At 44.8% G+C, this 14,196-nt stretch overlaps 1 protein-coding gene across 2 annotated transcripts in view; it reads left to right on the top strand.

Moving 5' to 3' along the window:
• xirp2a (xin actin binding repeat containing 2a) overlaps positions 1-13,955 on the top strand; it is a 65,571-nt gene extending 51,616 nt beyond the window's left edge. For both annotated transcript variants that reach the window (XM_058051731.2, XM_058051733.2), the window contains 6 exons: positions 738-824; positions 957-1,026; positions 1,294-1,397; positions 1,659-10,566; positions 13,583-13,716; positions 13,808-13,955. In XM_058051731.2, the coding sequence (XP_057907714.2) occupies positions 738-824; positions 957-1,026; positions 1,294-1,397; positions 1,659-10,566; positions 13,583-13,677 (9,264 nt within the window). In that variant the 3' untranslated portion in view covers positions 13,678-13,716; positions 13,808-13,955. The remainder of the gene's footprint in view (positions 1-737; positions 825-956; positions 1,027-1,293; positions 1,398-1,658; positions 10,567-13,582; positions 13,717-13,807) is intronic.
• The last annotated feature ends 241 nt before the right edge of the window (positions 13,956-14,196 follow it).

Genomic DNA, 14,196 nt, shown 5'->3' with positions numbered 1-14,196 from the left:
ATCCTCTGAATTGAATGCCTTATATGTGTATAGAGTACGCCCACATTCCAAAAACATCAACATTAGGTTGACAGACGACTGTAAACTGTCCATTGGCATGAATATGAGTGTTATGTTACGCTGTGTGAGACCAAGGCAAATGTAGAAAAAAGTATTTAATAATAAACAAAGGGCGCTCACAGGGGAGGAAAAACAAAGTACAACAAAAGACAGCATTGACAGAAGGTCACAGGGAAGCTAAAACTACAAACAAAACAGTACAAAGTAGCAAATAAGGATTACAAAGTGGCTCAACTACTCGACTAAAGTAGGCAGAAAAATACTTGGCCTAATGGCTGATGGCCAACAGGTGTGCAGACCAGGAGAACAAGGCAGGAGTCTTAGCTGAAGGACAGAGAAGAGACAACAGGGGGCAGCAGACCAAAACAAGTGAAGATCATGACAATGTACCCCGCTTCCACACAGCTGGGATAGGCTCCAGCATACCCTGCGACCCTCGTGGGGACAAGCGATATAGAAAATGGAAAAATGGATGGATTTTTGAGTGAAACTACGAAATTCAGTGTAGAAAATGTTCAATTCCCGTAGTGTAGGACAACATTGCATCATTTATTACTTCCTCTGGCTGTGAATATCAAAACTAAGTATTATTTTGTAAAGGTACAATTCCTAAAATAGCTCATAGGTGTACCTAAGAATGTTATATGAATTCAGTGTGGTTTTTTCTCCATTGGAAGGAGGTGTCCCATTCCTCAGAGGTGACGGTGAGAAGCAGTGTCAGAGAGGTCGCCCCCTCCACCGCCGTCTTTCACAATCTGGAAGGGGTACTTTTTTTTTTTTTTCTTTTTCTCTTGCAAGATGTGCTCTGAATAATGAAAGCATATTAAGCAGTTCGCATAGCGTGGATCAAAAAGGTGCACTTGTTAGCATACTAATGATTTGCCCACTTTCCACAGGTGATTCATCACGAGCGAGCGCACCACAACAATGTGACCACTATTCAAGGAAACCATCACAATGAAACAGGTTCTTCCATTTGTGTCTTCTGTATTGTAATGTGCATGCGTCACACCCTGAATATTAATAAGGAGGTTATTAAGCGTGTGGATGATTGCCTGCTCGGTACATAGCAGTATAGTCAAATATTGCATAGAGGAAACAGAGTAATTGCAGCCACATGGTTCCAGAAAATGAGGACTACTTGCGCTTTTAATGAAATGATTTATTTCGCTTTTCCATCACTCTCACTGTGAATGACTTAATGAAGCAGCCTCCTTCTCCTGTCTAATTCAGTTATGCTCGCCGGAGGAGAGGACCTACCGAAGGTTTCCACACAGGCTTTGAAGCAGCAGTACGAAAAAACCATTGAGGAAGCTACACCGGCCAATGAAATTAAGGTAATGATACCACTTGTTTATCACAATTGGCAAGGGTTTTAAGTATGAAGATGACACCACACATTATGTAAAACTGTGACTAGAAGGCAAACTGAGTAGATAATTGGGCCTTTTGTTGCTACTGTGTGGGAATAACAATAAAAGAAATCTCAATCAGAAATATTATTTATACTATGAATAGATAGCAAAAGTAGCTTTTGGAACGACATGTTAAACCTTTTTAACTGTTTCTTTTACCACGCCTACTTATGAACTACATAGGTCGATGTGGATTTTAACCAGTTTCAGTGGACGCCAGTAAGCAAGTTAACCAAAACGTCAGCTATCACCAGCCAAGAGTCCTCCTCTCGAAAGACCACCGCCTCATCAACGGTTTCATCAGCAGCTCATGAAACAAGTGAATATTTCCCTCCTCCTCCACCTCCGATGAATCTCCTGGAGGTACAGCAGGAGGCCCCCGAGGGCGGGTCCCAACATAAAACCACCGTTAACAGGGAGCAGTACTTCAAACAGAAGAGCATGGCTGAACTCAAGCGCCTCTACAAGCACATTCATCCGGAGGTCCGCAAGAACCTGGAGGACGACTACCTCGGTCAGATTACTGAGGCAGAGCAGGCCTTCTCGGAAAATCAGGAAGTGGTGGGGGATGTTCAGCAGGCGTGCTATATGTTTGAAAACGAAGGCTCGAGTAGGAGTACAAGTCCAGACCGAGAATCTGTAGAGTGGGATGAGATCCTCAAAGGAGAAGTGGAATCCAGGCGTTGGATGTTTGAAAACAAGCCGCTGGATACGATTAAAGATGACAGTCCCAATGAGAACCAGGCTAAGAATATTGCACAGCAGGAAATCATTGCCGGTAAGGATGTTAGATACACAGCATGGATGTTCGAGACTCAACCAATGGATGCTCTCGGGAGTGAGACACAGGATTCTTCTGAGCAGACACAAAAAATGACTGATCTTGCAAGAGGTGACGTCCGTACGGCGACTTGGCTCTTTGAGACGCAGCCACTCGACTATCTGAATAAGATCTACCAAGATGATGAACATGATGCTGAAGCTGTTAGCACAAAAGACATCACCGGAGGAGATGTGAAAACCGCCAGGTATCTCTTTGAGACCCAGCATCTTGATTCCCTGGGCAAAACCGAAACCATCGAGGAGAGTCATTTTCTGAGCCTGAAGTCCGAGCTAGAAGAGTTTAAAGGGGACGTGAAGACAACCACACGCAAATTTGAGACTTTACCCATGTGTGTCATCAGAGGGGATTCTGGAGAGATGCTGGAGATCACTACCATTCGCAGAGAGGAGACCGAGAAAGGAGATGTGAAGACATCACGCTGGATGTTTGAAACCCAGCCCTTGGATACCATTAACAAAGACCTTGCTAACATAAAGCTTATATGCGGTATTTCCATGGAGGACAACTTTCAAGGCGGAGTCAACAAAGGGAAATGGCTTTTCGAAACAAAGACTCTGGACACCATCAAAGACGAGGAATGGGAGAGTTCCAGGAACCAAAAGGAGGAGATCATCGGAGCGGATGTAAGGAAACACTGCCTGGTTTTTGAAACTCAGCCCATGGATCTGCTGAAGGATAACACCAACGCTAGACCTCCTCCCTCTGAGGAGATTGTCGGAGGTGATGTACGCTCTGCAAAACACCTGTTTGAAACCGTGCCCATGGAACATCTCAAAGAACTGATGGAAGTGGGAAAACTTCCAAAAATGATGGCAAACAAAGAAGAGAAAGGTGATGTGAGACATCAAAAGTGGGTATTTGAAAGCCAGCCTTTGGAGAGCATAAGAGAAGAGAAGAAAGAAATTCTGAGAACTGTGAACATTGAAGCTCTGGATCGAGGAGATGTGACAAATTATAAGGAAAAGTTCGAATGTATGGATTTAGGTAAATGTGAAGCGGCACAGAAAATTCAAGTTGAGGGTGTCACGAGTGGCTCCGTGGAATCCAACAGAGTTCTTTTTGAATCCAACCCTCTGTACGCCATGCAAGACAGCTCTGGCCACTATCACCAGGTGAAGACTGTAACTCGAGAGGAGATTGTCAAGGGAGACGTGCGCAGTTGCAGATGGATGTTTGAAACACGACCTATCGATGAGTTCGATGACAGCATCAGAAAGTTTCAGCTCATCAAAGGCATCTCCAAGCAAGAGATCGAATCCGGGGATGTCAAGACGGCCAAATGGTTGTTTGAAACCCAACAACTTGATGCCATTAAACATGTTGACATTGAAGAAAAGGAGATCAAAGAGGAGACTGAAATTGAGAGAGGAGATGTTAAGACCTGCAGGTGGCTCTTCGAGACTCAGCCGATGGATGTTCTCTATGAGAAGGTGGAGAAGACTGAGGCAAATGTTCAGGAGGTGCAGAAAGGTGATGTGAAAACCTGCACTTGGCTCTTTGAGACTCAGAGTCTTGACAACATACGTGACCACACCGAGTTAGAGTCCGAGACCGTTTTGAAAACCTGCACTGTCAATCAAGACGACATCCAAGGAAAAGACGTGCGGCTGGCCCGCTTCCTTTTTGAGACAGAAAATCTGGAAAACATCACTGGCGAGGACAGCGGTTCTTTCAGGAGAGTCACGGAGATTGACGTTCAGTCAGGTGATGTTTCCAAAATGAAGTACATTTTTGAGAATCGCTCATCAGACATTATGACGTCCACCTCGGAGGAAACCATGCAGCGGCTAAAGATGGAGCAAGCCGAGGACATCCAGAAAGGCAACGTCGTCAACTGCACATGGATGTTTGAGAATCACCCGATTGATGCCATCCGTGAGGAATCCAAAGAGGAGAGAGAAATTCGAACGGTCACAGACGTCCAAGGCGGAAACGTTGACAAAGGCCGTTTTATTTTTGAAACATTCTCTCTCGATCAAATCAAGGATGAAACCACGGAATCTGACATTACAAAACTCACAAGCATCTTCAGAGAGGAAGTGGAAAAGGGAGATGTTAAAAACTACACCATGATGTTTGAGACTCAACCCCTCTACGCTATTCGGGACAAAGAAGGCCATTACCACGAAGTCACCACAGTCACCAAGGAGGAGATCATGAGAGGAGATGTGGTGGGAGCCAGATGGCTCTTTGAGACTAAACCTCTGGATTCTATACGAGACTCGGAGGAAGTTTACGTGATAAAAGCTGTTACTGAAGAAGGCATCAACAAAGGAGATGTCAGCTCCGCCAGATGGAGATTCGAAACGCAACCTCTGGATGAAATCACAGAGGAAATCAAAATAAAAGTAAAAACAGTTGCAGACGTCCGAGGAGGTGACGTGAAGACAAACAAGCACATGTTCGAAACGGATGAGATGTCGCAAAAATACATCAGAACGGTCAGTGTCAGTGAGATCCAAAAGGGGGACGTCAGATCGGCTACGTGGATGTTCGAAACCCGTGCCATTGATGAGATTGGCGGTGAAGGAGCGGAGTATGATGGTATGGAGAAAGTGACAAAAGAGGAAGTCATGAAAGGGGATGTCAAGCAGTCGGTTTGGCTTTTTGAGAAGCAGCCTCTTGACAGCATCAAAGATACAGATAGCGCGGAGCCGCTGGTCGAAAAGGAGGAAATCCCACAGGGTGATGTAAAAACAACAACATGGCTCTTTGAAACAACGCCTTTCCACGCATTCAACGAGAGCAGCGTGGAACAAAAAGATATCGTGGGTAAAAGCATTAAAGATACGCTTGAGGAACTCTACAGTCAGAAAATGGTCAACTCACAAGGTGTCCTCATTGAGGCAGATGAAATCGGCGATGTTCGCATGGCCAAGTACAACCTCATGAATCAAAAGACCCCCGAAATCCAAAAAGAAGAAATTATTCATGGGGACCTGAGCAACATCATGATGAACCTCCTGAATCGCAGAGAAACCACAGAGAGGGCGATCGTTGTGGACAAGGAAGAGCGGGGCAACATCAACACCACAGTAGAGCAGCTCTTCAACCAAAAGAAGGGTAGCAACGTTGAAAAAGAGGAAATCCTCCATGGGGACATTCAGGAAGCCATAAATAGCCTGCTTCGGAATGAGAGTTCCTCCAAACGCGGCATTCTGATTCAGGAGGATGAGAAAGGAGACGTGAGGATGACAATCTATTCCTTATTGAATAAAGAGGAACGAGCCGGCATGGAGAAAGAAGATATCATCCAAGGCAATGTTAGCAAAACTCTTCATCGCCTACTCTCCAACTCGGGGACAGAAGACTCGAAAAGGATCAGGGTAGGAGACACCGAACGTGGCAATGTCAGCTTCTACTCCACGTGCATTGAGTCTGGAGCCTTGGAGTACTTGAAGCAGCTTCAGTGTGAAACAGACGAGACGGTTCAAGCAGTGGAAAAGGAGCGCATCATTGGCGGGGATATTGAGGAAACCAAAATCCTGCTTAGGAAGAATCAACAGGAGATAGGCCGCACAGTAGCAAAAGACGATATAGTTCCCGGTGATGTTTGCAGCATCGTTGAAGTCTTCATGATGGAGCCCGCTGTTAGTTTCCGAAACCTACAGAATCAGGATATTGTTAAAGGTGACCTTAATGCGGCCTTGGATTCACTGAGCCAAGCCATCAATCAGAAAGTAGTGATAGAGAAGGAGGAGGTGGTGAAAGGAGACATACCCACCACTTTGAGGTCTCTGGAGGAGGCTCAGTATCAATCCAAAGAAATGGAAAAGCCAGAAATCATCCGCGGAGACATTAAAGGTGCTCTTGAGTCATTGGAGAAGTCTGCAACCGTGAAAACGGAAGTGACTGTTGAAGATTTAGTCCCAGGTGATATCAGAGGAACACTAAAGTCCCTTGAGGAGGCCAAACGAGCGGTGAAGGAAGTTGAACGAGAGGAGATTGTCAAAGGAGACATTCACAGCGCCATGCAATGTCTCCACGAGGCGTCGAGTGACAAAAAAACATACCAGCATCAAGTGAGTGAACAAGGGAATGTTAAAGGCACCATCCAGCTCCTCCTGGAGCCCACGACGAGCCCAAGGATGCAGCGGCGGGGGAGCATTGAAGGAGATGTGAAAACATCCATAAAATCGCTGTATGAAGGACAGGAGTCAACATCTGTGGAAAAAGAAGAAGTCGTTAAAGGGGATGTTCAAGGGGCGATAAAGTGCCTCATGCAAAAAAAACATTATTCAAAGCCAAAACGCATCCATTCTCCCAAGAAAGCAAAGGCGCCGCAGAAAAATCCATTAACTGTAAATCAAGTGGAGCATGAGCGCTTGCGTGAAGAAAAGGGGGCTAGCATAGCAGGCGATTCAGACAGGGCTGTAAAAAATGGCTGTGAGTCACAGAAGCACAATGAAAGCAAACTGGTGAAAACACAGGTGATTACCAACGAGACCTGTATGGCTGGAACCAAAACAGAAAATACCGCCGAGGTCTCTCAACAAAAGAGCATAAAAGACGAAAATCCCAGAGTGCTCCCCCCACAGAAAACACAATCCCTTAAGCCCATTATGATCACGACTAAACAAACAGCCAATTACCAGCAAGCAAAATCTAAATCCGCTGATGTGAATGCAATTAAAGAGGCACACAACTCATCGCAGACAAATACATCAAACAAACAAATACGCCAAACGCAAACAGTCAAACAATTACAGACGACGGTTGTGCAGAAAACGGTCTCTCACAAAGAAAATATCACAATATCCGAACAGAATTCCACATCTACAAATCAAAATCAAAGCCTAAAAAATATAAAGACTGACTCTCGGAACCTTGACATGATGGCGCGGGGCGCAATCAAAAAGGGGAAAGCTGTACTTCACTTCCCTCCACCTCCTTCATCACCACCTCCTTCCTCCGAGTCGGAGCTTTCCCTCCCTCCACCGCCATCTCCCATTTTGGAAAGCCCGGCACCATTGTCGTCGCGACCTTCCACTGTGACACAGGAGGGTGACCTCCCACTACCGCCACCACCGCCTTTTGAGCCCGAATTTTTCCCTCCTCCTCCACCACCACCATCGTCTTGGTCTGGACAAGATTTCCTTCCTCCACCGCCTTCACAGGAAGAACTCAGTGCAATTCCGCAACCTCGTCCCGCAAACCCAGGAAAACCCATTGGCAAGCCTTTGTTTAAAATTCCCAAACAACAAGAAGCACCGAAACCTGTACCGATTAAACCGAAATGGCAAAAAACCCAACAGAATCCTCTGCAGCGACCCACTCAGCTCCGCCTTGAGCAAGAAACAACAACAACATCAGCCGCAACAACACAGAAAACCCAGCAGATTGAAGTAGACACTCATATTCAAACGGACACAAAAAGTCTGTCTTCTGCTGCACTAATGAAAGAAAGTCCACAGCCGCCCAAAAAAATATTCCCCCCGCCCATTAAGTTGCCTCCACCACCCGAACCTGCTCCCGAGCCAAAGCCAAGGCCGTATGCTCGCAAATTTAAAACTCCTTTAATGCTCGCAGAAGAGAAATACCGTCAGCAGAGAATGGAAAAAGAAGAAACAGAGAGAAGTACAGTCACAACTCCCACATCGCCTCCAGTAAATACACAAACCCCCTCCAATATTGACAGTCTGCAGCTTTCTGCATCAAGTAGGACCGAAAAAATCGACACCACAGAAGCGACAAAAGGAAATGCGCACATTTCCAAAGAAGAAACATCAGCACCACACATCCCCACCAAGAAAATCCCATCTCAGATTCCTCCCAGCAAGCCATTGATTTCAGCGGTAAATAGAAATGTTGGTTTGGGATCTTCCAATATTTCCTTGGATAAACAACAAAAAGTCAGGATAAAGGATCAGGCAGCACCGACGCTTAAGAGTCAGCCTTTTTCTATTGAACACAAACCCTCCAATGTAGACGTCCAATCTAATGTTGCCACCTCTTCAGTCGCGGAACAGCAGCGGTTTATTAAGCAGTCCAGGGTCAGTACCGTCTCTGTCACACAGAGTACTGCATTCAAAGAAAATACAAATGTCCAAATTCAGGCTGCAGCCTCACTGAGACCCGAGGATGGGAAAAACGTCAACGTGGCTTTGACAAAAGAAGACAAAATCCCCAACTCTCAACCTACTAAAATTCCAAAGGTAACTCCCAGTTTCAAGGTCAGAACCTTTAAGATGCCACCAGAGAAACATGACATGTCAAGCCAAATGGAGGCAATGAAAAGTGAACTCCACACGAGTAATGTGTCACAGAGGAGTGAAACAAAAGTGACCCAAGAAAGCAGCCAGGTGACATCATCCACAACAGAGGTTAAAGTAACAGAGATACAAAAGAAAGTCCCCATAAAGGAAGAAACTCACACAAAGAGTGGAAAGGTTGCGCCAATGAATGAAGCCAAAGAAAGCCCTGCACCACCATTAACCGTTTTAATGCCTAAAAAGCCTAAGATAACATCTCCAGCAGCATCTGCATCCCATATTCAGCAGAGCAAACTCCAAAGACAACAGGATGTGATGATGACAGAAAGGGTTCTTCAACATGAAGCCGCACATCAAAAGCAAGTTCAGCATCAAACATTAGAAACAAATAAAATGCAGACAGCATCGGGAAAGTCAAAGAACGTATCCACCGAAAAGGAGCCCCATTCAGAGGACGTCCAACAATCGGATAAATGCCAGTACATGAAGATGCTGCTCACTCAATTGGAAGAACTTGAAGGTACACCAAGCAAGATCGACTCCGCTACTGTCAGCACGATTCTTAGTGGTCTACCAGACTGGTTGGTCGGTTCAGATGAGAAAAAGAACTTAAGCGGAGTCGCTAAACAGTCAAATAAGAAAAAGTTGAAAGAGATGCTGGTTTATTTGAAGAATATTATTCAAATTAAGCACAAAAATCTGGAGAAGCTGACAACCGCGGAAGTAACGGAAAAGGAATTGGTGCCAGCACCTCCCAAAGTTCCACCAAAACCAGACAAGAAGGTTTTCAGCGGTGTGACTACAAATATATCAAAAATCAGCATGGGTTCATCCAAAACGGAAAAGAAGAGATCTGAAGAAAACAAGTCGCTCCAAGAGAGAAAAGTTCATGAAGCAGCAGATCAGAGAGTGCACTCCCCACTGGCTAGCATCCGCACCCCCTCCCCCACCTTCATTAGTATTGAATCTAGGAGGATAGAGTCACCGCTCAGAGGCACCCCATCGCCACCGCCTTATAAGTCTATCGGGACGCCGCCGCTTGCGCCTCGTAAGCAGTACACGACCACATCCACCTTCAGGGCCACGCCATCTCCCACCATGAGCCGCTCGGAAAAGCTCATGAAACTGAAAGAGACTACCTCGAAGCTTTCTCGCAACCTCACGCCTCCACCTCCTATGGTGGCGCCGGAGTTGATTGCAACTTCTGAAGCGGTGTCTTCATCTACTGGACTAGGCGCTCCAGTGAAGAACCAACTTGTGGATACAGCAGAAACAGGCGACTCCATGATGACAGTCAAAGACAAAAAGTATTTCTTTGAGGAGGCGCAGAAAGCAGAAGTGAACAAGTTATACCTTCGAAAGGATCCCATTGATATCCCTGAACGACTTGAAGCTGATACCGAGGAGGGTGCAGATATTTTGATTCCAGACATCCCAAAAGATGACCTTCCAAGAGTCGACATGACTAAGCTGGTAAACAGATTTGAATCTCCACAACCGAAAGTCTACACCAGGAAGGAGCCAATTGTCATCACTGAGAGACTGGGCAGCGATAATGAGGACGTAGAGGCCGACCTGCACACGCCGCGAACAGAAGAACTTCCCACGTTCAACGTCAAAGCCATAAAGAACGTGTTCGAAAGCGGCGAGCACAGTTCTCAGGCAGCCCGAGATCTACGAGAACAAATTGAGAAAAGGGAACCGGACTTCCCTCGTGTTACAGTAGTGGGACAGTCTGAATTGACATCAGTCACTGAGCGGTTGTGCAACATTGATGACTTTGGGAACATGATGAGCAGTGAGGTGCATTCTGGGAGCTCTGTGACACGCGGAAACCCTCCGTCCTACGCTGATGTGGTGAGAGGCAGAGTTCCAACTGTTGCCGTGCCCCCTGAAGCCTCCACCGAGGAGCTGCTGAGAAACTTTCAACAGTCTTGGGCCGAGAGCCAAGGGACCTTCCAGAATGTGGGCTTCAGTGTCATGGAACACAGAAGTTCACAGATTGTCACTCATCAACAAGAGACTGTCATGATGGGTAAAGCCAGCAATGCAGCATGAGGACACTAAACTGGCGTGATGGTGTGTTTTGTGTTTTATTGCATTGTGACATGAAAACATGGATTAACATTGCTTTATTATTGCCATGTTCATATTGTTGTTTTGAGCAACTTGCAGGTGTACTACTAGTACTTTCACCCCTTAATATTCACAGCGTCTCTTGTTTGTTTATGCCACTTATGTGTGATTCTAGCAATTACACTAAAATTGAACTAACATTTGTAATAATTAGTTCATTGGAGGTGTTTTCATTGATTAACAAGAAAGAATGACTTACTTGTTGTTTTTGTTTGCACCTAAAATTACACATGCAGGTAAGTGATATTATATTAATTTTCTACCGCTTATCATCATGAGGGTCACAGGGGGTGCTGGGGCCTATCCCAGCTGTCTTGGAGCGAGAGGCGGTGTACTCCCTGGACTGGTCGCCAGCCAATCACAGCACATATAGACAAACAACCATTCACACTCACATTCATACCTATGGACAATTAACCTAGCATGTTTTTGTGTTTAGCATGTTTAGCATGCACGGGGAGAACATGCAAAGAGATGGCCAAGGGTGGAATTGAACTCTGGTCTGCTAGCTGTGAGACCTGCGTGCTAACCACTTGATCACCGTGCAGCCAGTTATCACAATGTATGAATTTTAAAAATACTGAAAAACACCTGATCTCCTTGTTAGCCAAAATCGTGGCATAGGAAAACCGAGGTTCCACCATATACTTCATATACAGTATGATGGTACGCCAGACTAGAGCACTGCTGCCTTTGGGTGTGAGGCAGGGTACGCCCTGGACTGGTCGCCAGCCAATCACAGGGCACATATAGACAAACAACCATTCACATTCACATTCATACCTATGGACAATTAACCTAGCATGTTTTTGTGTTTAGCATGTTTAGCATACACGGGGGGAGAACATGCAAAGAGATGGCCAAGGGTGGAATTGAACTCTGGTCTCCTAGCTGTGAGGCCTGCACGCTAACCACTTGTCCACCGTGCAGCCAGTTATCACAATGTCTGAATTTTAAAAATACAAAAAAACACCTGCTCTCCTTGTTCCACCATATACTTCATATTCAGTATGATGATACGCCAGACTCGATCCCTGCTGCCTTTGTGTGTGAGGCAGGGTACGCCCTGGACTGATCACCAATCAATCACAGGCCTGACACAGAGTAAAGACAACCATTCACACCTCCGTATAATTTAGTGTGTTCAGTGAACCTACCATGCATGTTTCTCCAAACCACACTCTGAGACAACTCTTTATGTTGTGAAGTCTCTGACTCCAGATCAGAAACCAGGGAGTTCTTGCTTGGAGGCAGCAATGAACTGAATACATCAAATAAACTGCAAAACAGATCTGCTGGACCCAGTACTAGCTTTATACAAGACAAATAAGTCGTATTTTGGGGGAAATACTGAACTTGCCTGCACCTATATCTATTCTATATACTGTATATTTTGAATCATTTGGAATTGTTACATTATTGAGCAACTATGACGATAAAATGAATCTTGAGGACATTTGGTCTTTTCTTGATTGATGATTTAAAACTAGACATTGGAAAGAAGCACGGAAAAATCATTGTTGTATTGAGTGGCTATAATATTAATAACTGTAATTACATCCTGTAAAATGATTTGAGTGGAAGTCATTATCTTAATAACAGTAACTGCATCCTGTAAAATGGTTTGTCATTAATGTGTAGTTTGCAAAGTATGCACACACAATTTCTGCTGCACAGATAATATAGTAAAATATAACGCCGGGGGAGTGGTTAGCGCGCAGGCCTCACAGCTAGGAGACCCAAGTTCAATTCCTGTGTGGAGTTTGCATGTTCTCCCCGTGCATGTGTGGATTTTAAAATAAACACCCAATTTCTGCTCCACAGATTATATTGATGAAGTAAAGGAATATCCAATAACGATCGTTACGGCCCAATCAAGAAGCTGGACCATAGATATGGGGCCAAATTACTTCACATGAATAAAACATTAATTTAGTACTGACATAAAAAATGACACTATTTTCCATGAATGTAAAATTGATTGATTGAACACAGTGAGTGGTTGGCACGAAGGCCACACAGCTAGGAGACCCAAGTTCGATTCCAGCCTCAGCCATCTCTGTGTGGAGTTTGCATGTTCTCCCCGTGCATGCGTGGGTTTTTTCCGGGTACTCCGGTTTCCTCCCACATTCCAAAAACATGCTAGGTTAATTGGCGACTCCAAATTGTCCATAGGTATGAATGTGAGTGTGAATGGTTGTTTGTCTATATGTGCCCTGTGATTGGCTGGCGACCAGTCCAGGGTGTACGCCGCCTCTCGCCCAAAGACAGCTGGGATAGGTTCCAGCACCCCCGTGACCCTCATGAGGATAGGTGGTAGAAAATTAATGAATAAAGTATTGGAATTTCATATCCCCCACGTCACATTTTTGCAAGAAACCAGGCTATGTGAATCAAAGGTCATTAGTTGATTATATATTCATATATAAAAATCACGTGGTGTCCAATCATGACAACTATTATCACCCACATGGATATTTTCTCAGTGCAGAATTTTATTGACCACTATTTACACTTTACCGTAACTTTTTATGATGATTTATTATGATTTTTATCATGCAGCGGTGATTGAAGTGCACCTCAACTTTATTGGTGCCTCCCCAATCAGGTTTTTAGTCAGCAGGTTCCGAGAACATGTGATGTAGATATATTTTTAAAATACTGTATTTATGACTCATATTTTTTCCCTATACATGCTCACAGTAAATTGCTATGCAGGCTTCTTACTGAGCACGCTCACATTTGGTCACGGGGCTCTTTGGTTAACTACACTGTTAATCATTATGTCATTGCTGCACTTGTAATGTATGTGACTCTGTGCCCATCGTAACTCAAATCATAAGTATATCTTTTATATATTTTTCCTATAAGTGTGTGATGTAAACTGATTTGGTATCTTTTGTGTGTGTGTGTAGAAGATTCGAGTTCCAGACAACGAACTGTGCAGGGTGTGTCGGAAGAGGGTGTACCCCATGGAATCTCTGATTGCAGACAAGCAAAACTTCCATAAAAGCTGTTTTCGCTGCGAACACTGTAGAGGCAAACTGAGGTGAGTAAGTCACCCCACGGAGCAAAAAAAAAAAATCCACATTTTGCCTCTGTTTTAAGAATTTCAACTGTTCTTTGTGCTCTTTGAATAGTCTTGGCAACTATGCCTCTCTCCATGGACGGATGTACTGCACGCCACACTACAAGCAACTGTTTAAGTCGAAAGGAAATTACGACGATGGCTTTGGACAAAAACCACATAAAGAACAATGGAGCAATAAAAACCAGAAGGATTCAGCTGAAAAGACTAAATTCAAGTCATCGTTGCCTGAGAAGAAATTCAAAGATTCTAAATCCTCCACTCCTCACAGCACATTTATTTATCAGGATTGTGACACAAGCTCAGCCGGGGGTGGAAACACAAAGCCCACGAGTAAGATTTCCGTCGTTTGGCCTCCTCAGACTGATTCGCCAAAGAAATCCTTCACTATTGAGGAGGAGCTGAAGTTGATGAAGCCCTCATGGCCCCCCACAGAGGGTG

Source organism: Doryrhamphus excisus, linkage group LG15 (assembly GCF_037039965.1).
Source record: "Doryrhamphus excisus strain RoL-2023G ecotype Guam linkage group LG15, RoL_Dexc_Guam_v1.1, whole genome shotgun sequence".
In the NCBI taxonomy this organism is placed as follows: Eukaryota; Metazoa; Chordata; class Actinopteri; order Syngnathiformes; family Syngnathidae; genus Doryrhamphus; species Doryrhamphus excisus.
The sequence above is the reverse complement of the archived record's forward strand: the minus strand, read 5'-3'. Positions and strand labels throughout refer to the sequence as shown.